The sequence below is a fragment of the Stegastes partitus genome, unplaced genomic scaffold, assembly GCF_000690725.1.
Source record: "Stegastes partitus isolate 25-593 unplaced genomic scaffold, Stegastes_partitus-1.0.2 Scaffold863, whole genome shotgun sequence".
In the NCBI taxonomy this organism is placed as follows: Eukaryota; Metazoa; Chordata; class Actinopteri; family Pomacentridae; genus Stegastes; species Stegastes partitus.
The window spans coordinates 185,047-211,921 of NW_007578594.1; the positions used below are offsets into that span (position 1 = coordinate 185,047).

At 39.3% G+C, this 26,875-nt stretch overlaps 2 protein-coding genes across 3 annotated transcripts in view; one reads left to right on the forward strand and one right to left on the reverse strand.

Moving 5' to 3' along the window:
- The first annotated feature begins 93 nt into the window (after positions 1 to 93).
- wdfy2 (WD repeat and FYVE domain containing 2) lies at positions 94 to 25,851 on the forward strand. Of its 2 annotated transcripts, XM_008293179.1 has the most exons (12): positions 94 to 344; positions 3,137 to 3,204; positions 5,740 to 5,813; positions 7,752 to 7,806; positions 9,470 to 9,620; positions 12,653 to 12,765; positions 14,635 to 14,761; positions 16,732 to 16,837; positions 19,115 to 19,216; positions 21,072 to 21,202; positions 21,310 to 21,418; positions 22,584 to 25,851. In XM_008293179.1, the coding sequence occupies exons 1-12, from the start codon at positions 208 to 210 to the stop codon at positions 22,611 to 22,613; spliced, it is 1,203 nt and encodes a 400-aa protein (XP_008291401.1). In that variant the 5' UTR covers positions 94 to 207; the 3' UTR covers positions 22,614 to 25,851. The 2 variants fall into 2 exon arrangements, with proteins under 2 accessions (XP_008291401.1, XP_008291402.1); XM_008293180.1 differs by lacking the exons at positions 21,310 to 21,418; positions 22,584 to 25,851 and having other exon boundaries at positions 20,869 to 21,163.
- dhrs12 (dehydrogenase/reductase (SDR family) member 12) overlaps positions 10,618 to 26,875 on the reverse strand; it is a 25,261-nt gene continuing 9,003 nt past the window's right edge. The window contains exon 11 of the transcript XR_520632.1: positions 10,618 to 10,628. The gene's annotated coding sequence lies outside the window, so the exon portion shown is untranslated. The remainder of the gene's footprint in view (positions 10,629 to 26,875) is intronic.

Sequence of the window (26,875 nt, forward strand, 5' to 3'; positions counted from 1 at the left end):
TCTGGAGTTTTATTTTGTTGAGGCGAGTCGCTGCGTGTGACTGTGTGTGTTGTCAGCTGACTGGCAGCACCTCTGGCCGCCGACACAGCGCCGTGCTGCCTCCTGACAGCTAGCTAGCTGCCCGCCGCAGAGCTGAGCCGTTGGACCGCGGAGGGTTATGTTTCTCGGAGCCAGAACCGTAGACGGAGCTTCGAGCACCACGGACTCATGGCGGCCGAAATTCAGCCCCAGCCGCAGGCTCGAAAGCCTTGTCTGCTGAGCAAAATCGAGGCTTTCCAGGAGGTTGTGAGCACGGCGGTGATCATTCCCAAAGAAGACGGCGTTATCAGCGTGTCTGAGGACAGGTAAGCCGCGAGCTGCTCCGGAGCTACAACACAAATTAAGCTAATTTACGTTAACTGTATGGATTTAGCTTCGACTGGATAAATAGTCCGAAGGTTCCCTCACATCTTTACTGAAGTGTCAGCTGACACAGTCACACCGTTATACGCTAGCTGTAAACCATACTGTTTCATTTTTATCACTGACGAAGTCATTTAACGGCAATAAAAATGCAATTTAAAGATGTAGCCAGTTATAATCACCTGTAATAGAAGCTAACGTTAGCTAGCTTTAGCTACCTAAACAGAGCCCATTCATAAAGGCATGTGCAGCTTGGGTGTGTTAGAGATATTATAGCACTAAGAGTAGCCTTGGAGGACAGAGTCTCTCAGCACGGAGGTATTTAAAGTGCTGTAGTTTCTCCCCGTACCCTGTTTCACTGGCCTGGGGTCATGTGTGGGTGTTCCAGCCCATTGCAGGTGCTTCAGGGTGCACCTGTATGTGCAAAGGTTGTATGTTCTGTAATCTCTACATAACCCTAGCTGTTGATGCCATTGCTTATAGTTGTACTAGTATTTAATAATTTATGTCATGTAACTAAGCAATACGATCCATAGCCCTGAGGCAGAAACATGCACCTGTCTGCCACAACATTAAAAGCCACTCACAGGTGAAGTGAGACCACTGATTGTCTTATTGCAATGCAGTGTTTACCTGGGAAAATCTGGATTCTGTATTCATGTGGATGTTATTTTAACATGTACCACCCACATTGCAAACCAAGCACACCCCCTCTAATGGCAGCCCCCTCAAGCAGGACAATGCACACTGCCACAGCGCAAAGCTCCCCAGGTACAGGTCAAAGAACACAACAAATAAGCCCAAGGTATTGACCCATGGGATGCACCGATCCACAGAGGCTCCTCCTCACAACCTGCAGGGCCCAAAAGATACGCAGCCAAAGTCCCAGTGCCAGACACCCACATAAGTCCAGTGTTCATGGTCAGAGGCACAAGGGGAATCCACGCAATACTAAACAGGTGGTTTTAATGTTGTGGTTGATTTGTGTATCGTACCTATGACTGTGGTTGTCTCCTGGGAAATTTGAGTGAGGGATGTACTCATAAAATTTACTACAACTAATCAGATATTAGTACATCCTCTTAGGACAAGGAGGCTGTAAAGCAGGGCTGTCAGAACTTTTCATGCCCATAACCCCATGAAGAAAGTGTATAGATTAACCTTTTTTAAGAGATTTCACTGAATTTTAAGAACCTTGTGCTGTGCTTTGGAAGCTGCAGTAAAAACGGCTTTTATGCCTATTGAATTTTACTCTGTCAGAAGTAGTAGCGTACTTTGTAGTGTGCATTAAGACTGAACAATTATTCTAAATATTATTGAAATTGAAATATGGACAAGAGCAGTATCCAGATCACAGGAGCTGCAAATATAAAGGTAAAATGTGTGACAACATACCATTATTAATGGAGCATTGTGATACTGCAGAGATGCCACAGCCTATAAATTCTGTTGCCGAGACACAAGGGAAAATGCTTGTTTGGCTCAGACTGCAACAGAAATCGAATCATTATTTTTAGACTTGCTTTGGTGAAAAAAGAAATGCAAAAATGACCATTCCAACTAAAATAGTGACTCATACCACAATATCTGTCAAACTAATCACACTAGAATTTGTTTGCATGTGGAACATAATTTAAAATACATTATAGAGATGACTGCCAGTCATCTTTTGAACCTCAGCTGGCCTTGCTCATCATCATAAGAAAAAGTTTTTGCTGAAATACATTGCCGGGTCGAAACATTAGCAACTAACACTGATTATCTCATAACAATCTGGGCCTGCGATGTACGGTATTAGCTGCTAAATGACAGGGATTTCCTGCATAGGGGAATTTTTTGTCTCATCTCTCAAAGAAATTGTAGTCAGCACCACAGAAAAATCAACATCGAAATGCTAAGTATTAAAAATAAAAGTAGCTTAATTTTTTTGACCAGTTTTGTTATTGTTTTTGTTTTTTTTATAGCAGAAAATGCATAAATTTCTGTCGAAAAAGGTAACATAGACGCAGCACTTTTACTGTACATGGAAGTGTCATGATTCCTCTACAGTAACCCCAGAAGGCCCATTCTGAGCCAGGAAAAGCCGTTAAAGAACAGTCTGCTCTTGTGGTTAATGTGTTGAATATGAGAGGAATTGGCAGGAGGGGAAAAACTGAGTTTTTCCGTCCAGATCGTTATTGTCAGATAACTGGGTTGGCACGACAAGGCTTGCAGGGTGCCTACTGACAGTGGGCTGAGAAGAAACAAACCTCAAACTGACAAGAGGATGTTGGCAGGGGTGGTGCTGGAAGTCTGATTTTAAGCGAGTACAACTTGAAACTTACAGGACTTAAAGGATCTGCTGTCAAGGTCTCAGGCGGAGCAGCATATTAGACAGGCATGGTTATAATGCTTTGGCTCATCAATGTATGTATGTGTCTGTTTTGACATTGTGCCTCATCTTGGGGTCATGTGGCTCTTGTCAATGGGAGCTGGTTCTGAACTTCAAACCCTCCTGTGCTTCTTTCACACCAACAAAGAGATGATTTCAGAGCCGGTTAATCTTCGAAACCCTGGTTAAGTTCTGTGGTGTGAGCGCCTTCATATATTTCCAGTGACATTTAGCAAAGTGGAGGTCACTTCCTGCAGAGTTGTACAGCTTATCACTCACATCTCAGAGTGAGTGGAGAAGATTACACATCAAGATCCCCCACACATGCAATGAGGCCTAAAATGTGCTGCTTTCACCCCACAGGACGATTCGGGTATGGCTGAAGAGAGACAGCGGCCAGTACTGGCCCAGTGTCTACCACACAATGCCATGTAAGTGTTTATGCGTCTTTCCATATGTGTAAATCAAAATTGGAATCAGAATTGGCTTTACTGGCCAAAAATGTGAACACATACAAGGAATCTGACTTCGCTCTTAAAGTGCTCATACAGAATAAGACACACATGCATTTAAACAAGGGCAACAGGTTAGAGAAGGGAAATAAGTGTTAAACTCCTATGTGCAACTAGAGATATGTGTAAAAGATGTTCAGAGTGGACCAGCGCTTTAGTGCAAGATTACAAAAGTACAATGAAGTTTTGTGTAAAATTTCAGTGAGCCAAAGTTTAGTGCAAATGCAATTTTTTTTGTATACTAATATAATATTTATGTTTGAATAGGATGGCCTGTTCAGTGTCATCAGATAAATCATATATTTCTATGAGCATGTAACTGTTGTTAGCAATTATCCACATAACACAGACTTTTTGGAACAGGCCCCCAATTGCCCCTACAGGGACAGATAAAGTTTTTTTGAATTTAAATTTGAATTTGATGGACATAGTGTATCACACTCAGAATGACGTGAAGGCGTGGAGTTTACATGTTCCAAATACTCGACTCAGAGCTCCTGTAGGATCAGTCACTCTGCTCTTCCCTCAGTGCTGCACGTTTGTGGTGGTTTGTCCTTGTTTCCCTCCAGTTGTGCAACTGAAGGAAATCCCATGCAACGATCAGCAAGATGTGTCGCTGACAATAGCAGTACCACAGACGGCATTTGTTAACGATTTGGCTTTACTCATACTGAAAGTGTCAGTGTCCCCAAACTGCACTTTACTCACCGCTTCTCTAAGTTACACATAGAGAAAGAAGTGAGTTACATTCTTGACAGAAAGACTGATAAAACTCATACAGAATAAATTGAATACTTACATTTTGATCTAATTTGAATTCACTGCAAGTTTTTTCATATATACAAGACATGTACATATCTTTGTATTGCTTTTTTTGTCTGTTGTGCTCTGTGGAAACTTTTAAACAAGGTCAAATGGCAGAGACTTTGGTCCCCGATCTACGTTTTTTTTGTGTTCAAAACCCCAGCCAACACATTCAGGAAATTGCAACAGCACAGTATTTTTTCAAAATAGTTCAATGGTCAATATAACCGACCAAATTATCTGCAATAAATCAATTTTATGGTTATTTTTTTCTCTGTGAAATCACCCAAAGTGGATTTGAACAGAGAGGATATTCCTTGTGATGTGTAGTTTCTTGAGCAACAGTAAAATTCAGAGTGATCTGCTAATTCTAATAAATAAACTGCTGCTTTATTTTCCTACAGCAGTGTTGTTTTTTTGACCTGAGGCTACTGGCATTTAGAAAATACAAAAAGGACAGTAGTTCATTTGCTTTTTAATAACGTGTTGTTCAAATAAATCAGAGGAGAAAAGAAAATACTGAAAAAAAATTAAATAAAAGGCCAAACAAAACAACATTTCTTCTGCTTGAGAGACTTAAATCAACACTGACTTGAGGAGAAAAATTGTTGCTTTGTGTTCTCAACTATACTTGCTGAGCTCTGAATGCTGAGGAGTTATTGAGACTGTTTCAGAGGGATGTTAATTCAACGCTATTTTTGGAAGTTTCAAACACAATGAAAGTGATTTGAAATGAATGAAAAATGATTCCTGTACATAGCTGCAGGGTACTTTAATAGCTGGAGGACATAATTTAACAGTGTTCCAGGTGTAGATTGCGCCCGGCAGGAGATGCATATTAAGTGATGTGGGCTAAATGAAAGTTCATGATGCACATTATCGGCTGATTTTTGTGTGGTGACTGATTGGTAACAAGAACATTGCAGTGCATCAACACCAAAAGTGAGGTCATTTTCCATTAGAGTACTGTTAAAGAGTATTTTCTTGCTCAGTGTGTATCTTGGCTTCACTTCTTAAATAACTAATTTTGAGCCATCCTCCGAGCTTTCATTCTTTCTTACTAAAAAAAAAAAAGGTGAATGTTAAGTGTCTGAAAAGCAGGAATGTGATCTATGATTATCTGTTTTTTCTCCCAGATATTGCTGCCTCAGAACTTTACTGTTGGTCCTAACCATTATCATTATAGTTTCTATTTAGAATTTTTTGAGTGCCGCTGCTGAAAAATGTCAAAGAACCTTTTTTTTTAGCTTTCAATTGCATCACTTTGATAGTAGATGAAGCTCAGCTCTACTCAACTTCAATAAAATGAGGAAAACTGTGAGATGCAATTGAAAGCGATAGTGATGTTAACTTTATTGTCAAGCTAATGTCTCCAGTGTTAAGAATAAAGACTTAGGCACCATAATATATTGTTTGTTGTTGGCACCTTCACTGACAGCGTCTTTTATATTTGCTTTAAGACATGTGTGAGGATGCAACGGTGTGATGCAGAGGAACAGAAATCATAGTTGCAAAGAAATTTACATTACAGTACAATTTTAGATGTTAAAAGATCATCAAATTAGAGTGGAAAGTTTTCCTAAAATAACAATAACACCCATGTAGAGACAGAGTGTTTACTATCATTCTTGTATGTCTTTGTGTCTCCAGCGTCATGTTCCTGTATGTCCTTCAACCCAGAGACCAGGAGGCTTTCTGTGGGGATGGACACTGGAAGTATCTGTGTAAGTCCAACCACCAACTGGCTTCCCTTCCAAATGCGACCCTCTGGCCTTTGTTTCCTTCCTCAGCTGGGCCCTCGCTCAGCTTTTCTTGCTGCTGTAGTCGTAATCATCTCAAGTATGCATGTCATCCCAGTAGGTTGTATTTCTTCTTGGTATGCTGACAGGAAATACATGTCAAATTTGACATCTGGAATGGAATGAAGTGATTATTTTATGGAGCCTCGTAAAAATGTTATCAAACCAAATTACAAACTTTTTCAATGTTGACATGTATGTAACTGATCAGTATCAGCACTTTTTTTTTTTTTTTTTTACATCTGCTGTCGCAGAGCTGTCATATGTTTGAATAGTCTTCTTAATAAATGCTGGATGATCAACCAAATTTGGAATACTAAGCTGTGAGTTAACATAAATGCATTGGTCGGAGGTCATTAAACGTTATAGAAGACTTTGTTATTGTGCCCCTTCATGAGCTAAACTCCCACGATGCTCTTTGCTTGCCAACACAGAAACCCGGTTTGTTTATCCAGTGCCAGGATGCTGTGAAATTTACTCTGAGTATTTGTGCCTCCCAGATGATAACCCTTAAACCCTTTGTTGACCCTGTGACCTTTCTGCTGATGTGAACAACAGGTCAAAACTTGCCTTTGGTCTGTGACAGACTATCAAAGTACTAAAAAGTTACTGCAGAGAATGAATCTGAGATTTCTCAACAATTTTGGAGTTGACAGTTTTTCTTCAAATCTGCATCCATCCATCTATTATCTATACACCACTTAATCCCTACACCCTGGACAGGTCACCAGTCTATCACAGGGCTACACTTAGAGACAGACAACCAAGCACACTCACATTCACACCTACGGACAATTTAGAATCAACAGTTAACCTCAGCATGTTTTTGGACTGTGTGGGAGGAAACAGAGAACCCGGAGAGAACCCACGCTGCACGGGGAGAACATGCAAACTCTATACAGAGAGATCCTGGGTATCCTCACCAGGACGTGAACCGGCGACCTTCTTGCTGCGAGGCAACAGTGCTAACCACAGCCCTTCTTCAAATCTGTTCTGCATAATTATGTTTCCCTGATAATGATGAATTCTTTTAACTTTGAACACGTCATAAACTTTCCTGTAGTTCCTCTTTCAGATCTGAATGTTACAGTGTCAGATAGATTCATTTACTAGGAAATGGCCTTTCCTTTCCATCTTCATTACTCGCAAAGCTCTAGAAAACAAAATAACCCCAATGTGGTGGTGAACATTGCAGCCTCTAGTGGTTACAAGTGAGACTTTGGACGAGTGGTCTTGTTTGTATGAAGTAATGACAAACAACTCCTACACAAGACCATTGAGGCCAGTGTGTTCCACTATGCAGCCCTGGATTTTACTGTCCAGTTTTTGTTTCGTTGTTTTAGAAAATCGCAGTGAGAGTCGTTTGTTTTGGAACAAGTCATCCCAATACAAAGTCAGAAAGTAACATAGGAGAACATTTTGTAAGATTTTTTTTCTCAGAACAAACTCAAAACTTAAAAGTTCCCACAAGTGTTTTATTAAGGGTGGTGGCCTCAGAGGAAATGTCAGAACAGGAACTGGTGATATTTATTGCCTATAAACACGCATTTGCATTTTTTGTAAGTAGTGTTTATCTTTCACAGGCCAGATCTTTTTTCAGACACAGCATATGAAATGCCACGTACTGCTAATGAACGTAATTCTGTTGAATAGTGCAGCTGTAAAAGTGACAACGCAAGAATCTCAACAAATCATCTTTGACCTTGTTCCATTTAAAACACTTAACTGTTCAAGTACTACTTTGTACAAACTGATACTTAAACGCAGCAACATAGTTTATTCCACTATTTATAGATTTGCTTGCAGACCTTAGTCCGTGACCTCCATCAGCGTGAACACTTATCTCCACTTCCTGTCTTTCAGGAGTTCGTCCTGTCAGAAGACTACAATAAGATGACTCCAGCACGCACCTACCAGGGTGAGACACAGAGTGTGAATTCATGTGTGTGAGTCAGTTAATGTCACATATTTCTGAACCAAGAAGTCCTGAAAAAGTAGGCAGATATACACGAACCTCCTCAGTAAGCCGAAAACATGGAAAAGACCTGGAAAGAGCCCGGCTGCTGTCAGGTGTATCTGATTTATGAAAGAACAATATGAAAACGTTTATGTGTATTAGCTTTTGAGGGTATTAAGCTTTGCTTTGGAAATGTTTGTTCAGAAAGCATGACTGCACAGTTGTTTGACAGATGTTGCTCCTAAAGAAAAAACATCACTCTTATCCAGACTTTGACAAAGCCTGTCTTGTTTTTGGGTTTTACCACCTGCTCGATTTGCCTAAAGTTACATTTACACATGAGTAAGATGCATAAAAAATTAAGTTCAAGACATTTCAGTTTTCTGTGCATTGTTAACGGGTGATAACATTAGGTCATTTTACACATGGGGGGGACATTTTTTTAATACAATAATGATAATAACGTGGCAGATATTGACTTGAATGCAAGTATGTATGTAACGTCTTTAAATTCCTGTATGGGGGATGTGAAAATGTCTGACTTTGGTGACTCCTAGTGTTGGTGCTGACAAATTGAGACTACAAACAATTTACAAGATGCATTTATTCCCTTAAAATGCAAAAAAATGCTGATTGAAGTTACCTATTACAACAGCACATAGTATTAATAATAGAAATCTGATTTGCCTCCATTAAAAACATAAGCACAAAACCTGAAATTGCCACTGCTTGTATCTTTTATGTTCCAATTTTCCTTGTAGTTAGTCATAAAAGGGCTTTATGTTATAAAACTTAACTCCCAAAGACATCTAGTAATGACAACCACTGTGTTGTTACTTCATGTGTGAAATCAGATGTATCTGTAAAATAACTGGCCTGTTCCATCATTTGCTTTGACCGCTTTTTCTGCAAATCCTCTGAGTATGTATTTATTATTATGCTATGCATTATTACCTAGGTTGTTTCAGGACAGTTCATCGCTAATAAAATCTGCCCAGCTCTGTGTACTTAAGGCTTCCAAAACTCTGCAGCCTGAGGAGTGTTTGCTCTCCAGCTGTATTCATAATTCATTTCTTTCTGTTGAGTATAACTCAGTCTGAAATAAGTGGACCAGAGCACCACTGATCGATCTCTACACATAATCTTTACTGGTTCAACTACGCTGCATGTTTTTTTTATTATATGAGTGCACATAGCAACCCTTGGAAGATTGCTTTTTAAATGAATGCAGAGATATTTCTAGTTTTAAGATGTTCTTCTGTGATTGTGTGTGAAGGTATGTGCCACATGTGTCTGTGTCATGTGTGACTGTGTCGCCTATTAAACAGTAATATCCTTAAAATATCTCTGCAGTAGAGTGAAGCAGCAACTTCCTCTTCATGTATTGATTGGACTTCCTTACAGAAGCCAGTGGTGCTTGACCATTAGAATAAATGGTGGCGCTGCCTTTCAGCTTCCAAAATAGGGTGTTAAACTTGTGCGATTTTATTTCTCAAATGTATTGCTAATAAGCTCTTTTGAAAATGATTGCACCATCAAGGTCAGGATTTCTAAGTAGACCCTGTGCACTGTGATTAAAGTGACTGTGAAAATGGATCTGATGTGCTGTTTTGTGTATGTGCAGCCCACCAGGGCAGAGTGACCGTGGTGCTGTTTGTGTTGGAGATGGAGTGGCTGCTGAGCACCAGCCAGGACAAAAACTTCACCTGGCACTGCTCAGAGAGCGGCCAGCAGCTGGGGACGTACCGCACCTCAGCCTGGGTCTCTGGACTACAGTATCCTTCAGTGCTCCCCCTCCCTCCCTCCCGCTCCGTCTGTGGTGTTGAACTTGCAGCCTACTTGGCCCTTTGAATGTGCTCGGTGAACTTGACAGCAGAGCTCTTTGCTAAATGGAGTGGAGTGGACGTAACCAAGTGGGAAGTGACGAGCCATCTTTGGTGCTTTTGAACGATCCCTGTCTTTTATTATGACAACACAGTCTATTTTAAGGCCGTGGCAACATAAGACAGGGCAATCGAGATTAGCTTCCAGTGAGTTTGTACTAATGGGAAGAGCTAACAATAGGCATCAGTCATGCTGTTGTCAAGGAGACGGTCTGAGTAGGTTTCTGTAATGGCCAGATGAAAGACTGTGAGTGCTCAGCAGCGACACTGATCCATACCAATGAGCCTGCTGTGAGGTCATCAGACTGCTGCTGTCCTGTTAGCCTCCACATGCTAGCCTTAGCATGGTAGGAATACCAGAGGGAGAAGAGACTCTGGTTTTTGTCTTCAGTGACTTTAGATGGGATAGCAGGAGCTCTTTCTGCGCTGACTGTTACGTGAGCAGCCACACTGGGATTAGCAGGTGAAAAGGCAATAATGTGGGAATGTTAGAAGCTAAACTGAAAGTGAAAGGTTTTTAGGGCAGAGCATCACAAAATCTGAACGTAACATTGGGAATTAATGTTCTCAAACTGAAAGCTCACCCTCTTGAATAAAGAAAGGAATATAATTCAATAAACCTGCTGCTCTTGTTGCATGTTGTTGATGACGCTATTCTGGTTAAAAGTTAAAAGACTTTTTTTTTTACTCTTTTTCCTAAAATGAACAGTTGATAAACATTTGATTGCTTTTCAGTGAGATTTTAGAGGAGAGAGGAAGCACTGATCTAGGTTTTTCTTTTTACTTGGAAGTCACCTCATCTGTGCTCACTGGACTGGTAATATCTGTCGTTTACAAATGAGAGTAAACTGAAAAGTGTGTCAAAAGCATTTTTTTTTTGTTGTTGTGATTTTTGTTTGACTTCTGCTGTTCAACCAGCGATCATACATTTGAGGACAAAATGTTAGCCTCCCTATGAAAGTGTAATTCTTTTACAAATAATTTACCAAGTGCTGCTCAACAGAGGAAAGACTTTTGTTAACACAGCATTTCTAAACATAATATATTTCTTTAGAAAACATTTGTTGTTTTTATTTGCACACAGTAACAGAATTACGCGCTTAAGATCTGACCTTTTCGTTGAGCCACTGCAGAAACCACTTTTGTGCAAATGATGTGCTGTACCTTAGTAATGCTCTAAGCCTGGGAAATAAAGTTAAAGCTGAGGGTTAGTTTACACCATGAGGACAAAAGTATTTGGACACCTACAGGCATTAATACAGAGTTGGTGCTTCATGTGCAGCTATAACGTATGTACTCAGAGTCTAAAATCACTTTTTAACCAAGACTAGACTGTACTAGGAGCTTCAGTAGAAAGTAACTGACTTCTCTTTTAGGTGCTTGAGGACGTTCAAGATGTTTTTTCAGTTCTGAAACTGAAGTAGCCTCTTGAATGGTTCTGTTTGAAGGAGAAGTGTAGTTGCACAGGATCACCATGACCTGGATGACTAAGAATTCACACAAACAAAATGTAGACCGAGTTCAACCGAGAGCAGACCAGGAGTTGTCAAACAAAAGTGATTTCATGCTGTTCAGACTGTGATGTAAGGCACAAGATAGAAAACAGATTTACTGTCAAAACTGAAGTGAAGAAATGTGAGAAGTCGTATGTTGTTGTCAGGTTTATCAGCTTTTGTGTTTCTGATCTGTGATAGCTGAGGGGCAGCTTCACTTTAAACATTTCATTATTTACTGAGAAGTTAAACCTGTAATGACCTACTTTCTTCTCTTTAATCAAGAGCACGGTCTTTCCATTTGAATAAATGAATCCAGGTAACTGTAACTGCCCATAAGGGACATAGTAAGAAGTTATGGGAGCCCGCAAAAGAGGCAGTGGTGATTGCTTTGGCCATCCCCGGCATTTTATTGGTGGAGAATTTTGACAGGGTTGTTTAACAGTACAAATCTGAGAGCAGAAGTGTTGCAAGCCCACTGAAGCAGTCCGAATGTGAGGAGACAGGCTGAAACTGAAGCACAGGCTATTTGTACAGCAGTAGTATATCTAAGTGCAAACAGTTTTAAACAGGGGCAGAGCAAATTTGCACCCAAGCAGGGGCTTATTTGAGAGAGAGAGCAAGATTTTCAGGGGAAAGTGTTACGAAATCTGAACCTGAAATAAAGAAATAATGCTCTCAAACTGAAAGCTCACCCTCCTGAATACAGAAAGGATGTAATTCAATAAACCTGCTGCTCTTGTTGATTGTTGTTGGTGATGTTATTCTGGTAAAACCTTTTAAAAGGGGTTTTCCATCATCATTATTATTATTATTATTATTATTGTTGTTAGTCATTTTCCAAAAATTCACACTTGATAAGCATGTGATTGCTTTGCAGCAAGATTTTGGAGGAGGAACAACAATCGAGATTTTTAAGAGTCTTTTATTGCAAATCAGCTCATCTGTGCTCACCGGTAATGACACACAACACATAATATCAGGTTTCCAGAAGGAGACTGACAATTGAAAACTCTGATTGTGTCCATAATTGGATTGGTATTTCAGAAGGAAGATTTAAAAGGATGAGATAATTATGTTGTCGCTCGTTTATTTTTCCCTATGTTACTGTGTGGACAGTGCTGTAATGAGCAGTGACTTAACCAGGTCAGTAGGCCTCCGACTGAAGCCGGTGGAACAGCTGAGAGTCATCCACTGACACACAGTTACTCCTCTGCTGCCTCTGCAGTCATCTTCCACTCAAGCCTTACATCTAATAGTTTACACACTGTTCAATCTGTTTCGCGCTGGAATTTCCTGAGCTGTAAAACATGTAGCTTGGGTGTTGTATTGGATATTTTGCTGGCTCAGGAACAGTTAAAGAGTCTGAATGAATGCATCAGTTGTTTTCTATCGCCAGATTCTTCTTCTTTAACCCTGACCTCAATCCAGGTTCGATGTGGAGACCAGACACGCCTTCGTAGGCGACCAGTCAGGTCAGGTCACCATCCTGAAGCTGGAGCAGGACAGCTGCAGCCTGGTCACCACCTTCAAAGGACACACCGGTACATCACACAGACACAAGAGTTTCTGTCACTGTAAACTGAAATTCTTTGGTTTTAGTTTAGTTTTTAAAACATTTCAAGATGCCACATTGAGTTCAGAGGAATTGTCTTGGAGATTTATTTATTTATTTGGCATTTTAGAGCCTAAAAACAAGAATTTGGCAATAAATAAAATAATCAGCAGAATAATCATCATGTAAATAATTGTTAGCTGCAGCTTGAGTACAATAATGAAACTCTGAATTCTTGCAGCGTCTATCTGTGCTCCAACATCACTGAATAACCCTCACATCGGTTTTTGCACATTTAGTCAGAGATTGTCTGGAACAAATAAAAATAATTGGTAACAGAAATTGCCTTCCAGCTACATTTTGGATAATTTTTGTATCCTGTTCTCTTTTCATACTCTCACAAGGCTTATAAATATTAGTCTGTGAGAATAAAAGAGCATCTTTTCCTTGTGGGCTTGCTTTCTTCTGCTGATACGAGAAAGTGAAGCTCTTACTGAATGCAAATCACAGAAACTGACATTATTTTATATATATAATGTTTTACAATATAGTATTTTTTGGTAATTATGTTGTTATCTGTTCACTTGGCTTTACAAAACTGTGTTAAATGTGGTTTTAAAATAACAAAATAAGACCTGCTAATAAAATAATTACATCTTTTTTTTTTTTTGCAGTTGAGCTTTTCCTGGGAGGGAAGTTAAAATATTTCTTCTGTATTTAGAGGAGTCTTCCTTTAACCACCAGGCTATATTAGTAGATTCATTAAATTCACATGATACTTGACGCAGATTTAACTCTTGTGTCCTCAGGCGGGTTGCAGATTTACTGAGCCAGCTCAAAAATGACTTTAAGAACTATTAAGTCCCTGTGGTCTTGAATTTTCCAGAAACATCTTTAACTGGTGTCAGTGGGAAATCTGCTTCAGTGAAGGAGGCAATTGGAAAAGTTTTTTTTTTCTTTTTGCAGCTTAGTGATTTGAATTTGAGGACAAAGAAACATCTGAATTTGTTAGAAACAGAGCTTGAATTAACAAAAAGGTTTTTGAGACAAGCAGTAAAAAGATATGACATGCAAGGAGATGGCATTTATGAGGAAATGAGTCCAGCAAATGATCTTTTCATCCTGAAATCATTGACAGAGGAAACACAGTTCTTTTGTTGCTTTCTTTTTTCTTTTTTTTTTTTTAACTAAATCAAACAAGTCTTATGAGACCCAGGGTGAACAAAAGCCTCAGGCACACCAACCCAGATCCTAAATTAATCAGTTTGGATAGCACGATCAGCAGGTCTTACATAATTTGTGAGCTATGCTCAGAGCGGCGAGGATATTCTATATCACAGGATCCAGCCTGCTGATCTGTGTTCTTGTTAACGTTGAGATCATTACTCAGAAAAGTAATGCATTACTTTACCTACTTAATCCGTGTAGAAAGTGATCTGCTGCACTATTTGTTATTCTTCTGCATCACCTGAGATTCATTGCAAAGAATTTAACATTAAAGCTTACATGTCAGCATGAATCCCTTCCCTAATAGAGGGAACATACACAAGATTTTTCTTTTATGCTCTTTTATAAAGAATAAAGAGAACTTTTATCAAGAAAAACGAGAACTTCACAGAAAAATGCTGTGGCGAGAGCAATGCTGAGTTGCATGTCTAATTGAATCAAGGTGACACTCGCAGTAGGCTACACTGCCTCAGAATGCAAGCAGTAACTGTAATGTAATGTGATTACAGAATGTAGGATTACTAATATGTTGTATTACTGCATTACATGCAAAAGTAATGTGATTACTGGTGCATGTTGTTTGACCTTGTTGTTGTCACTTATTTGTGCTTGTGTCGTGCGTTTCCCCCAGGTAATGTGACGGCGCTGTGTTGGGACCCAGGCCAGAGGGTGCTGTTCTCCGGAAGCTCAGACCACTCCATCATCATGTGGGACATCGGCGGGCGCAAAGGCACCGCTATCGAACTGCAAGGACACAAGTAAGACTCACAGCGCTCCTGCGACTTCCGCAATTATTCAGCTGAATGAACAATATCGATGAGTTGCAATTAGAGTATACTCATCTGTTTTGTGCTGATGGATTGTAATTGTGTTTTTCTGCACATTACTGAGGTCGTTATACCGTTTATACTATACTAGTTCAGTGTTTTATTGTGTTGAAAGGTCGTTCTTTTCCTTTCCTCGCAAACCAAACTGCCTCAGAGGGAATATTCAAGTCTCTATCTACCAAACTAAGCCTCTGTTAGATGTGCACCTTGTTATGTTAATGTGATGGCATTTTTACTCGTCGGTGTCATGTTTGAATAATCCCCAGAGTAATTTTCTAAGTTGGCCCCGGTGACATTTCTGTTACACTTCCAGCGCGACTCAAGTCCAAATTGAATGTTGTCAAATTAACATAAAGAGTGCAGCAGCAGCAACAGTGTTCTGCTTTCTAAAGAGGACTGCAATAAAAAAAGCTGTAATGCTATCACCTTTTCTAAGCACAAACATATTTTTAATTGACAATAAAATACTGTGGAAGAGACGGTTCAAAGCTGCTAAAGAGATGATTCTCCTGTTCTTATAGACGATAAAAATGCGTTCAGTTTAATGTCAGAACATAACTTAGTGTACAGCAATTAAGAATTCAACAGGAATTGCAGCAGTACATCTTCTACATTCCTATCTCTGCTTGGGCACACCCATTGGAGGTTTTTGGCTGTTATAATCTATATTCTGTAATAAATGATGCTATTGTTGTGAGAATTTAGATCAATTAGACTAATGGTCATTATTTAAGCCACAGAAATAAAAAGGTCATTCAAATGCACAGGAAGTGTCAAACTATGAACAGAGAGAACTTGTCTTCATTGATATTTGCTCCTCAGTTAGTGCCAATGCTCCCTTTTACTGGAGAAAATTTGCATAATGTAAATTTGACTGATAGAATGGCATCACTTTAACAATAAGCCCTTTTCACACATGGAGTCTGTAGCAGCAGTGTATTCAGACACATCTTTACAAAAAGAGTATGTGCACATTTTCTGGCGCCTGGTACGTAAGTAAAGCTTTATTCATATGTATATAATACTTACTAGTGCTTCACACACACAAAAAACCCAAACACCATTGAAATAAATTACAAAATAAAGCACAATACAGTGACAGACGGACAAACCAAACATTAGACAGAGATGGAAGTCTGTGAAAAGGGTTGCCTATAAAGTTGTTTTTTTTAGGAGCTGCTTAAAGCAGCTTAAAGATTCAGACAATCTTGTTCGAGGAAGATGATTCCAGTTGGGAATGAAACAGCAAATCAGCTTTTGTTTTGCAGTTGGAGCAAGAGAAGGGTATAAAGCAGAGATTTACAGATTTTAGGGCTTGAGACGTGGAATGAGAAGCAAGTATATCAGAGAAATAAGTTTAGTAGCACTGCTGGTGAACAAAGAATGAAGTTGGAAAACATTGACAGACAAACAAGAAAAGAGTTTTCTGTCTCCTCATGAGTCATCAGTGACAACATTTGAATTCTTGTTTTGCTTTCGTTGAGACTGATTTATTTCTTGTATTTCCACTGGATGCTTATAATTTCTGTCATTCAGATAAAAGTTAAAACCTTACTGATCTTAAAAATGCAAACGAAATGTGTATAGTAAAATCTCTTCTGAACGATTGGTCAGGTGATCGATTACTTGATCAACAGAGAAGCAATCAGCTGCAAGACTGCTGTGAGGTTTATACACCAACAGTGGGTCTATTCTGTCTGTTTAAATTTAAGAAACACATTGTATGTGACGGCTGTTTTGGTTCTTGAAGTTGAAGTTTCAAGAAAACTCAGGAAACAATCAGCAATCGTCAACTTACAATCTTGTCAACATACCGAGACACCAGCCTCACGTTGTGTATTTTTTAACTTGCTTCCTCTCTTGTCTAATACCGGTTTTGTGTGTGTGTGTGTTCCCAACAGTGACAAGGTCCAGGGTTTGTGCTACGCCTCACACACCCGTCAGCTCATCTCCTGCAGCGCAGATGGAGGCATCGTCATCTGGAACATGGATGTAACACGGCAAGAGGTGAGAGAGGACGGGGAGGACATACTGTGACACAGATCAGCGTGCAGGATAAACTGCTGATGTTTGCTCTCCCTCTACTCTAGATCCCTGAAAGGTCACCTGATTAGCAGAGTTTTCTTTGATTTTCTGTCCCGCAAACACACACAGCGTAGCTTCAGCTTCTCCGTCTGTGCTAGTCCCCAAACAGTTAGTTAGGAAGTAATTGCTTCTTTATTTATCCAGAGTCACTTTTATTCTGCCTCCACGTCATTCTGTTTTTCCCTAGTCTCTGTTATTTAGCCCAAATTCTCATCTCAATTTTATTTTCTGAGTCGTTGCTTCTGTTCAAGCTGACATCCCTCAAGGCGAGCTTTAAAATAACATCAGGAGGTTGTTGTTGTTCACCAAACAATCCCTCGTAGCTGGCATATCAAACATCAAATAACAAATGCTAACCAGATGCTGAATGACAAATGGAAGACAAACTAAAGACAGAGGTAACACTGCTTTAGTTTTTTTGTTGATTCCTCCCACGCTTAGGATTCAAAGCTAAGTTTCATCAGAATATACGATAATATTCATGATGTATTTTTCAAAAACATGCTAAATCTTCACCACGATCTTTGCTCAACTGAGGATAACCTTTAATGCACTATAGATTAGTAAAAATGACGAGTGAAAGGTCAACAGAAGTAGCTTCCCTGGCTCTGTCCCAAGTTTAAAACTACAGCTGCCACACCTGTACACCTCATTAACATGCTGTAACTACTTTTAAATTTCATCTATAATCAGAAATGTGAAAATAACTGACAAATGGTTTGTGGGGGGTAGTGTTACTAATTCTTGGGGAAAAATAACAGCGTTATTGTAGCAGCACGTTTTCCAGGTATGGTTCTGTCCAAGCCTGTGTCCAAACTCCCTGTTTGAATCCTACTCGGTTTAGTTCCGAGTGGATGAATAAACTGTTGTTTAAACAAATTGTGCCAGAACGTAACCTCATCTATGATTAGACTTTGGCATTTCACACTTCTTCTCTTTATCACATGTTGGTGTAGGAAAAGAAACAAATAAGATCCATTGTGTAATAAGACTTCAGAGACCTCCATTAGGGGAAAATCAAGCTTTTTATCTTGTTAGCATGCCCATGTTGTAGTGTTAATATGCTGGAGGGGCTGGACTTTCTGCATCATTATTATTCTTTAGAATAAGTTTCCAGTTCTAACATGAATTTATCCAATACAACAACTTGCCATTGTCTAGTGTAGAGTAGTTTTACAGAGTCTGTTGAGAGTCACAGGTGAGCTGGTGTGTTTCAAATCAAATCAACTTTATTTATGCAACACTTTTTATACATAGAGCAATGCAAAGTGCTTTACAGCATTAAAAACATTGTCAAAGAAAGAAAAAAGAAAACAAAGACAAGAAAACCCGTCCCTCCTACCCTCCATGTGTATATGTACACATACAGCTGTGTACACATACACACACTCACAGTCGCAGACCATGACCACTGGGGGCGCCGACACCCGGACCCGCCTGAAACCAACAGACATGGGGACCCCCACACCGAGGCGGGGACCCCCCCAACCAGCCAGACCGAAGGCACCCGCAGACAGCACCCCCAACAGCAGACCAGACACAGCCCCCAGTGTGGAGGAGGAAGGAAAGGAAGGAAACACTGGAGTTAAAAACTAAAAACTTTGAAGTATAAAAGGCCCTATGTAAGATAAAATGAAAATTAAAAGAGTAAAATACATAAGAAAATAAATAAATAAATGATAAGAACATAAAGAATTTAAAAGGTTTGTGCTGCAGCACACGGGGAGGAGTGGGTGGAGATACAGGTGGGACCTTCATAGATCTGCACATTATAGAGGAAGCAACAGTGTAGAGTTACATGTAAGACATTTCAGGGATTATTTCACAGGAAAAATAATCTAAGAATTTAATTTACATGACACGCAGATACACAGAGATGAGTTTTAGAGGTGTTATTTAACAACTGGAGAGGGATTTTAGCACAGACATGAGAGTAATATTCATATTCTCATTACTCTGTTTCTGAAAACAGGCTTTATTTTTCAACAATAACTACAAAGCTAATTAAAACTTTGACTTCTTGGTTCTCCAGTGTGAAGGAATTGTTTCAAAGTCCAAAAATGAAATGAAAAATATCTTTGTGGGTTTAAAATGTTCAATTAAAAAATGTCTTCCATTGTTTGTCTTGACATTAGGAGATGTCATTTTAAAAAGGAACATAATATAATATCTATATTTGGATTTTGTGTGTGTGCACAGACCCCAGAATGGCTGGACAGTGACTCCTGTCAGAAGTGTGAGCAGCCTTTCTTCTGGAACTTCAAACAGATGTGGGACAGCAAGAAGATCGGCCTGCGACAGGTACACACCTGACACTCTCATTCTTTTCACTTCTGTATGAAAAGTGTTGTTACTACACATCATCACACACAACAACTCACATCACAGTTTAGATGTCAGCTGCCCCGCTGAAGCAGATTCAGTGATGTGTCGCTCCACCACACCCAAACCTCCTTCCAAACAGCTTTCCCACAAAGAAATATACATAACTCTTCACTTCTGCCACACTCGGGCTGAGGAAACATTCTGTGGCTGTTTTATTGCCTTATTCTCAGAAGCAGCTTTACGCTGTGGTTACTCATTTCAAGTGTGTGTGTGTACGTGGAGGAGACAGTTCATGGTTACGGTAATGGCCATTTTTCGTGTGCAAGGCAATCTTTTGAGACATTGTTTAGCAGGAACCAAACACAACAGGAGAGACGTGTTTCTGTTTTATTGCACTTGAGGAGGAAAAAAAAATCCACAAAGATCTTGATTTTTCTCAACAAGCCCCAGTTTGTAGCACTGCATGCAACTGATAATGTACAGCTTCCTTGCAAATGACACAAACATCATCAGTAAAAACACAAGAAAGGCCATAAGATGTCGAGTAGATTTAAAGATCTGACACTATATTGGCCTTTTTCACCAACAGTTGGTTCTATTTTAAACATAACTATGATATTTATTTACAAAAAGTTTCTTATACCTCTCTAAATCCACCTTTCCAGACAGCACAGATTCCCTTCTGACTTGCAGCGAGTTGTGTTAGAAGTCAGTGATAAATATTGCACGATTTGTGACCACCTACTGCGCTTTGCTGGACTTGTGACCCCCCGGTTAACTTCCAGCCAATCAGGATGCTACTAAATAAGTAATAATGCGCATGAACGTCCCCTTTTTAGACTTGGAATGACTTCATATCAGTGGAGTCCAGAGTGCAACAGCATCAGCTCTTTATTTTCCTGCAAACAGAAAAACTTTGAATCAGTCCAACAGCAGCCAATCGCACACGCTGGAGGTAGAGGTGTGTTTGTTGGACCAGATCAGCAGACAGACAACAGATGAGACATCACATGATCACGTTCAGATGTGAACAGTGTATGATAAACAACAAGCACATCAGAAGTTACGAAAGACTGTAACTGTGTCAGAGGGACGGCACAGTGAGGTACATATCATCCGCTTGTGTTTAGTTGTTGTAAAGTTTATTGCACAGTCATAAATAGAGATGTAAAAAGTTTTATTTTTGGAAATGTACTCCTCTAATGGTTGCTGTTTTTAAATTTTAAATAGGATTACATTTGGTATAGAGTACATGTTCAGCACTAGAAACACAAAAATTCAGGACTTTGACTCGACTCAGGCCTTAATACCCAAGACAGGATGGTGCATGTCCATAGGATTCATCATTTCAGCACCACCCATTTATTCTCTATGTATGTAAGTGGCTGTGCGAGACATTCTGGTAGCACAGCTTTGTGTTTTGAGAGAAGAAGTGTCATGTTTGCCACTCCTCAACTGCATAAAGTTGAAGTTTTTGCATGACTCGATGCATCTGGAAACACCTGAAAAGTGTTCATCTAACCATTGTTGATCTAAAATGACGACACATTTAGCAGCTACGTGGCTTATTTCTCACCTCAAACGTTTTCAGAAACATATGTTAATGTACTGTTTTTATACACTGCCAGCTAATCAAGCGTCTAGCGTTGGGAAGAGGCGCAACCTGTTGCAAAAACACCACCTCGTACCTTGAGACTCACTTGCTGAATGGTGACTTCGATCCACTTATTTGAGCTGCTCCCACTGTTTTTTAAAACTCAGCTTCAGTTGCTGAGAAGTGAGACTGCTGCTCATGAAAACTGAAATGTTCAAGTCCCCCTTTATCACTCAGCACCACTGTAGGAAGTGCGGCCAGGCGGTGTGCGGCAAATGCTCGTCCAAACGCTCCACCATCCCCCTCATGGGCTTCGAGTTCGAGGTGCGTGTGTGTGACAGCTGCCACGAGTCCATCACCGACGAGGAGTGAGTAACAATCGGCCTCTGTCGCCGCCGTATACTGACCCTTTGTGCTCTCGGCTTCCTCAGCGCTCGCACACTTAAGTCACCGGCGCTCCCTTTGTGTCTTTCAGCCGAGCGCCCACGGCCACCTTCCACGACAGCAAGCACAGCATTGTTTACATGCAGTACGAGCCCACCACTGGAAATCTGCTCACCTCTGGCACCGACAAGGTTATCAAGGTCTGGATGGGAACAAGCAGTGTCTGTTGTGTTCATGAGTCTCAGATAAGGCATGCAAGCACACACAGGAACATGATTTGTTTAGTGAGTTCACACCTGAGCAGGGTGAGTTTGTAATTTTGCCTAAAAGGTATTTATTAGACCAGTTTTTGTAAATTTAAGTAGGGTTCAGGCTGAATTAAGCTGCTAATGAAGGCTAGTGGGCCATGTAGGTGCACCGTGTGTGTATGTGTGTATATATAGGGTTAGGGTTAAATATGTTAAAATCCCTGCAAAGTCAGATACAACACAAAAAATAAAAGTTTAAAAAAAAATTTTAACTGTAATTTTAAAAAATATTGCCGTTCTTTAACACATTTTCCCTGTTTTCTGAAATTACAGATATTAAAATCATAGAAAAAAATCCATTATTTTACATATTAACCTGAAAAAATACAGGCTAAAATTGTAAATACTTCACATCAAAAGTCCATTTGTTTTTTTTTTTTTACTATGAAATTACAGTATCCAAAAAAATATTGTAATCTTACAAATATTTGGTGCTACTTGAAGGAAGAATTTAAATATACAGATGTTCCATGTTTTGATAAATTACAGATAATATCTATTTAAATCACAAGAAAAAAAGTATAATTTATACGTTAACCCTAAAACAAACAGGCCCAAACTGTAAATGATGTCCAGATCAAAAATGTGTATTTTAAAAAATGGTGATTTGTTCTTGACTGTAAAATTACAGTTTAACCATATTTAAACCAGCTACATATATCATTATTTGACCAGATATTTGGCCCTATTTAAAAAACATTCTTTCAGGATTACAAAACAGTAAATCTTTTTTTAACTGTCATTTTACAGATTTTCCCTGTTTTGTTAAATTACAGATAATATCTATCAAATTCACAGAACCAAGCTTTTATTTACACTAAAACAAAAAACGGGCCAAAACTGTCAAACATTTCCAAATCAAAACTGCGTGTTTATTACTTACTTACACTTACTGGAAACATATCAGCTAGAAGTGTTATTATTTTATGGATATTTAGCTTTTTTTTTCCCCACAGTTTGTCATCTGTTGTAGCTCCTCTTTTTTTACTTCTCATCTCTGGCTGAACTTTCAGCAGCTGGTTCACGAGCATCATTTGTGTCTCGTCTTTATCTGCAGCTGTGGGACATGACTCCTGTGGTGTCCTGAGGTCTGTGGACAAACCAGCCAGCAGTCAGCAGGAATCTCTGTTCGGCAAACTGTGATGGTTTCGTGGCGGCAGTCGCGCTTGTGGGAGAAAGAGTGAAGGATCTCCGGCGGTATCGGTGTCATCTGGATAATATTTAACAGTTATTCAACAACAGGCAGCGGCTGTTGCACAATTACAGTGAGCGCACTGCGGGCCAGTGAAAAATGAGAACTGTCCAGGCCTTGGTTAAAACAAGGTAACAGAGAGTCGTGTTTGCTTGTGTGAAGAGTGCTGATAGGCTGTGTGGGAGGGGGGCTCTTTGTATGTGTGTGTCTTTACTGTGTGGAAGAGGTGAAGGCATTTGAAAGTCCTTGACACACCTTATTTACTTAATTTTCATGCATTCCTTGCCAATTTTATACTGAAAACCCACGAGTACCGTCAAATCTGAACCTTTCAGATGTGAAGCACCTCATTAAACTGGACCTTAACGCACTGACAAACTCAAATGTATTTTGTTTTTTAGCAGGCTGCAGATGCTCCACGTGAAGGAGCTGCTTGATCATTGACTGATCAGATTCATGTTAGAGGTTAATGTTTGCCTCAGCAGGCAAGAGAAGTAAAAACTGACACCTGAGCCACCTGCAAATGTTTTCAGCTGCCTTTTAACATTCTTTGTGTTATTTTCTTTGTGTTATATTACATTTAGCAGTGCATGTTATTGCCAAAATCCCAATGAGCACACTGACCTCCAGTAGGTCCTCTAACTGATACCAAACAACAAATCTTACATTTTTAATAATTGTTTTTTTTAGGTGTATTCAAACAGGCAAAAAACACATAGCAGTAAATATTTTAAGCCCTGTGACGGTCAAACAGAGCCACAGTTTAGTTGCCTTATGCTATATACTATATAATATTAACTGTTAAAATATTCAGCTGCAAACATAGCCTCCTAACTGCCCTAATTGTCTCCTGTTGCTTTCTTCTGCATATTTGTCCTGCAAACCTATTTTCTTTTATTTTCTTAAATGTATTTTTCAATCTATTGCATTTTTACAAATTTTTATTTTGCTCTTTTCAACATAAATACTTTTTTTTCCTTATAGGGCAGATGTAATGCAGTTAGGACTCTCCTTTTAATAGTTGTTGACACAGGGTGGCACTCAGAAGTGTCTCCGAGCAGAGAGCATGCTCACCATGAGCTCCAACCAGTTAAATATTTAACAGGTTTAAAATGTATAAAACCTGCCAAACAAACACACCCAGCAGCCCCGGTTAATAAAAAAAAAAGGAAAAGTGTAGTTGTCTCTTGCAGGTGGCTCTTGCGTTTACACTAGATGTTGCCGTCTTGCCTGCAGATGGCGCTCATACCATCAGTAATCCTGGGTTCAGGTGCTTCACATCGCTCACACTGTGTGTTCTTGTTATCATGCTCAAGAGGCAAAGAGATCATCTGCTTTCTAAAAATATTCCACTCTGACCCGTGTCATCTGAGTAAGAGAACTTTTAACCACGTGACTCTGGGGAAACCGCTCGTGTAATTTTCTGGATGTCACCTAATTAAGTGTCTTCACTCGAGTTCCACCTCGCGCCGACCACTCGGGGGAAGACGTGGCCTTTTGAGACGAGGCAGGGAACTAAATTTAGGTAAGAGGGTTGTGGAAAGAAAAGAGAAAAAAAAAGACAGGGTAGTTCATGTAATTTTAAAACCACTCACTGTAGGTCAGGTGTGTAAACATGGAGGCCTCTAAAATTAGTTTGAATGTGAGGCTGCTCTACTGGAAGCCACTGATGTGGATTCACATAGTCCAGAATATTGGATATCATGCAAAACCTACTCAGATTGGTCTTTAAGGAGTTTTCAACGACAGAAATATGTCAGGCTAGAATCTGGGGAAATGTGTAGAAATTGATGCAGACGACATCTAAAAATTGAGATTTGAAGCAGCAGCGCAGCTCCTTTGGTTTGATGCGTGCACTCTCACATATCTTTAATACAATATTTGTCAGTTTAAATACATTTTAAGCAGGACGTTAAACGCTTAAGATGTTAGTCGAATACAGGGGACACTGATGGTTTTAAAAACTCTTGTTATATTTGTCTAAGCACACACAGTGTTTGTCTAAATCCACAGGCGTGCAAAGTACACCTGTCCTGTTCTGTAATCAGTCCCTTAACCAATCAGACTGCTCGCTGATCTTTTAAAAAAATGTGTATGTTTCCTTCAGTGGAGCAGTTTTATCATATTATTTATTATTATTCTGTTCGTGTGATTGAAATGTTTTTGACATGAAAAAGCACATATCATCAAGCTAATCAGTGGCAGCAGCAGCAGACAGCAGTGCTATGACTGAAAGGAAACTAACAGCAGTTTGCTTTGATTTGTTCTCATTGTTACTGTTTTTTTTAAAAGTCTCAATACTGTATAATGACGTTATTGTCGATGCACTGGAATCAAGAAGCAAAAATATCTCATAAACCGCTGCTGTGAAAAGACTTTTTATAATCACATTTGTGCTTTATGATCAGATCCTTAATGTTCAAACCCCACTGAGTATCATCCAAAGCTATTTGATTTATTTTTTTTTGGATTAAAAAAAATAAAAACTAAAAAAAAGATTACATTGAAGATTTTCACCAACAATGGAGAAATAAAAACTTGTAGGCTTGACTGTTCTTCGAAAAAGTTTGTCTTGCACTTTCACAGCTACCCAGGAAGGTACATATCCAGCCCCTGGTGAATAAATGTGAGTCAGTGGGTACTAAGAGCTTAAAGGTCCATACCAGTGTTTTTTTTTTTTAGCGCCGTTACTTCAAATGATGTACGTTTCATTTTTGCTGCCTAGTTTAAACTGCATGACAAGCCAATGTATTGTCACTCTGTGCTGAAATGTATGTGAGATGATGGCTGCCTGGAAGAAAAGTAAAAAAATCCCAAAGAGCTGAGACGCAGCAGCTTGTTTTACAAAGTAGATGCCGAATATCCTATCAAGTGCATGTGATTGAAATGGGCAAAAATGTTCAAAATCGCTGGTGTAGTCCTTTAATATATAAAAACCCAGACTACACAGGAGATACCAAGATGTTCAATAAACAAAAACTCACAAGATGAGGTTAAATCCATCCGTGGCCAGTGCTCTATTTTTCTGTTGCAGGAAAGAAAACAGGGATTGTTGTGTGTTTCAGTGTCCATTCATGTAACTTTGTGTATAAATGACTAATTAAAAGGGGAGGTGTTGGCCTCCTCCATCAGAGTTGTGTCAGAATTGTGTTTGTTGGACAGCAGTGCAGCTTTCCATGTGTAACCAAACCATCATTTTGGAACAGTTTGTCTTCACCGCTTGTATATTTGCGCACTTCCCTCTGCAGCTTCCAGTTCTTCATGTCACAGAAAGTAGTACTATGAGTAATGTCAATGTTATTCTTCATAACACTGACCGGCTAGAGTTTGAAAACATCTGGAAATTTATTCTATAACTGGACTTATGTGTTGTTATGATCCTTGAGAGGGTTGCCTCCATTTGCAGTAAATAAGTAACTCAGTTCTGAAAATAAACGGTCACTCTAATAGCCTGAAATTCCCCAAATTGTCCCAATGAAATGTTCTTTGTCAACAGAGCAGCAGTCTTCAAAGTCAATTTTTTTCTAATAAAATGTTAAAAACAATTAATAATTACCCAGTTATTTTCTTTCCTTTTCTAAACTCTAAAGTTATTCAGTTAATGTAAAACAGAAAAGTGGCAAATGTGCACTTTTTGGTAGCTGGAACTAGCAGATGTAAGTAATATACCTGTTTTTTTCCCCCCACTTAGACAAAACACTGAATTTAGAATTACACTAAATGGCTTTCACACTGAGACTTCAGACAATTTTGTGTTTGTGAAATATTTTGTAGAAACTCCACAACATGTCAAGTCAAGATTGATTGGATAATTTTTTTCTGTCACAACTTTACAAGCTCAGGAAATTGTTCTTAATACTGCTGTTAATACTTATTCAGCAATAATGAGGGAACTTTCTTCTTAAACTGCATTCATTTTACCCTAAATCTCCATAAGCCTTCCAGGGCCTGCGACTGGGAAGCATCCCCACATCACGATGCTGCCACCACCATGCTTCACAGTTGGCCAAACAGCATTCTTTGAAGAGGGTAAATACTTATGAAAACACATACTACGTATTTTTTAAGTAATTGACATTACTTTTGTAGAATTCTTTGTTCACTTTGACATAAAAAGTCAAAATATCCAAATTATATGGACCACCATTCAACGTCAA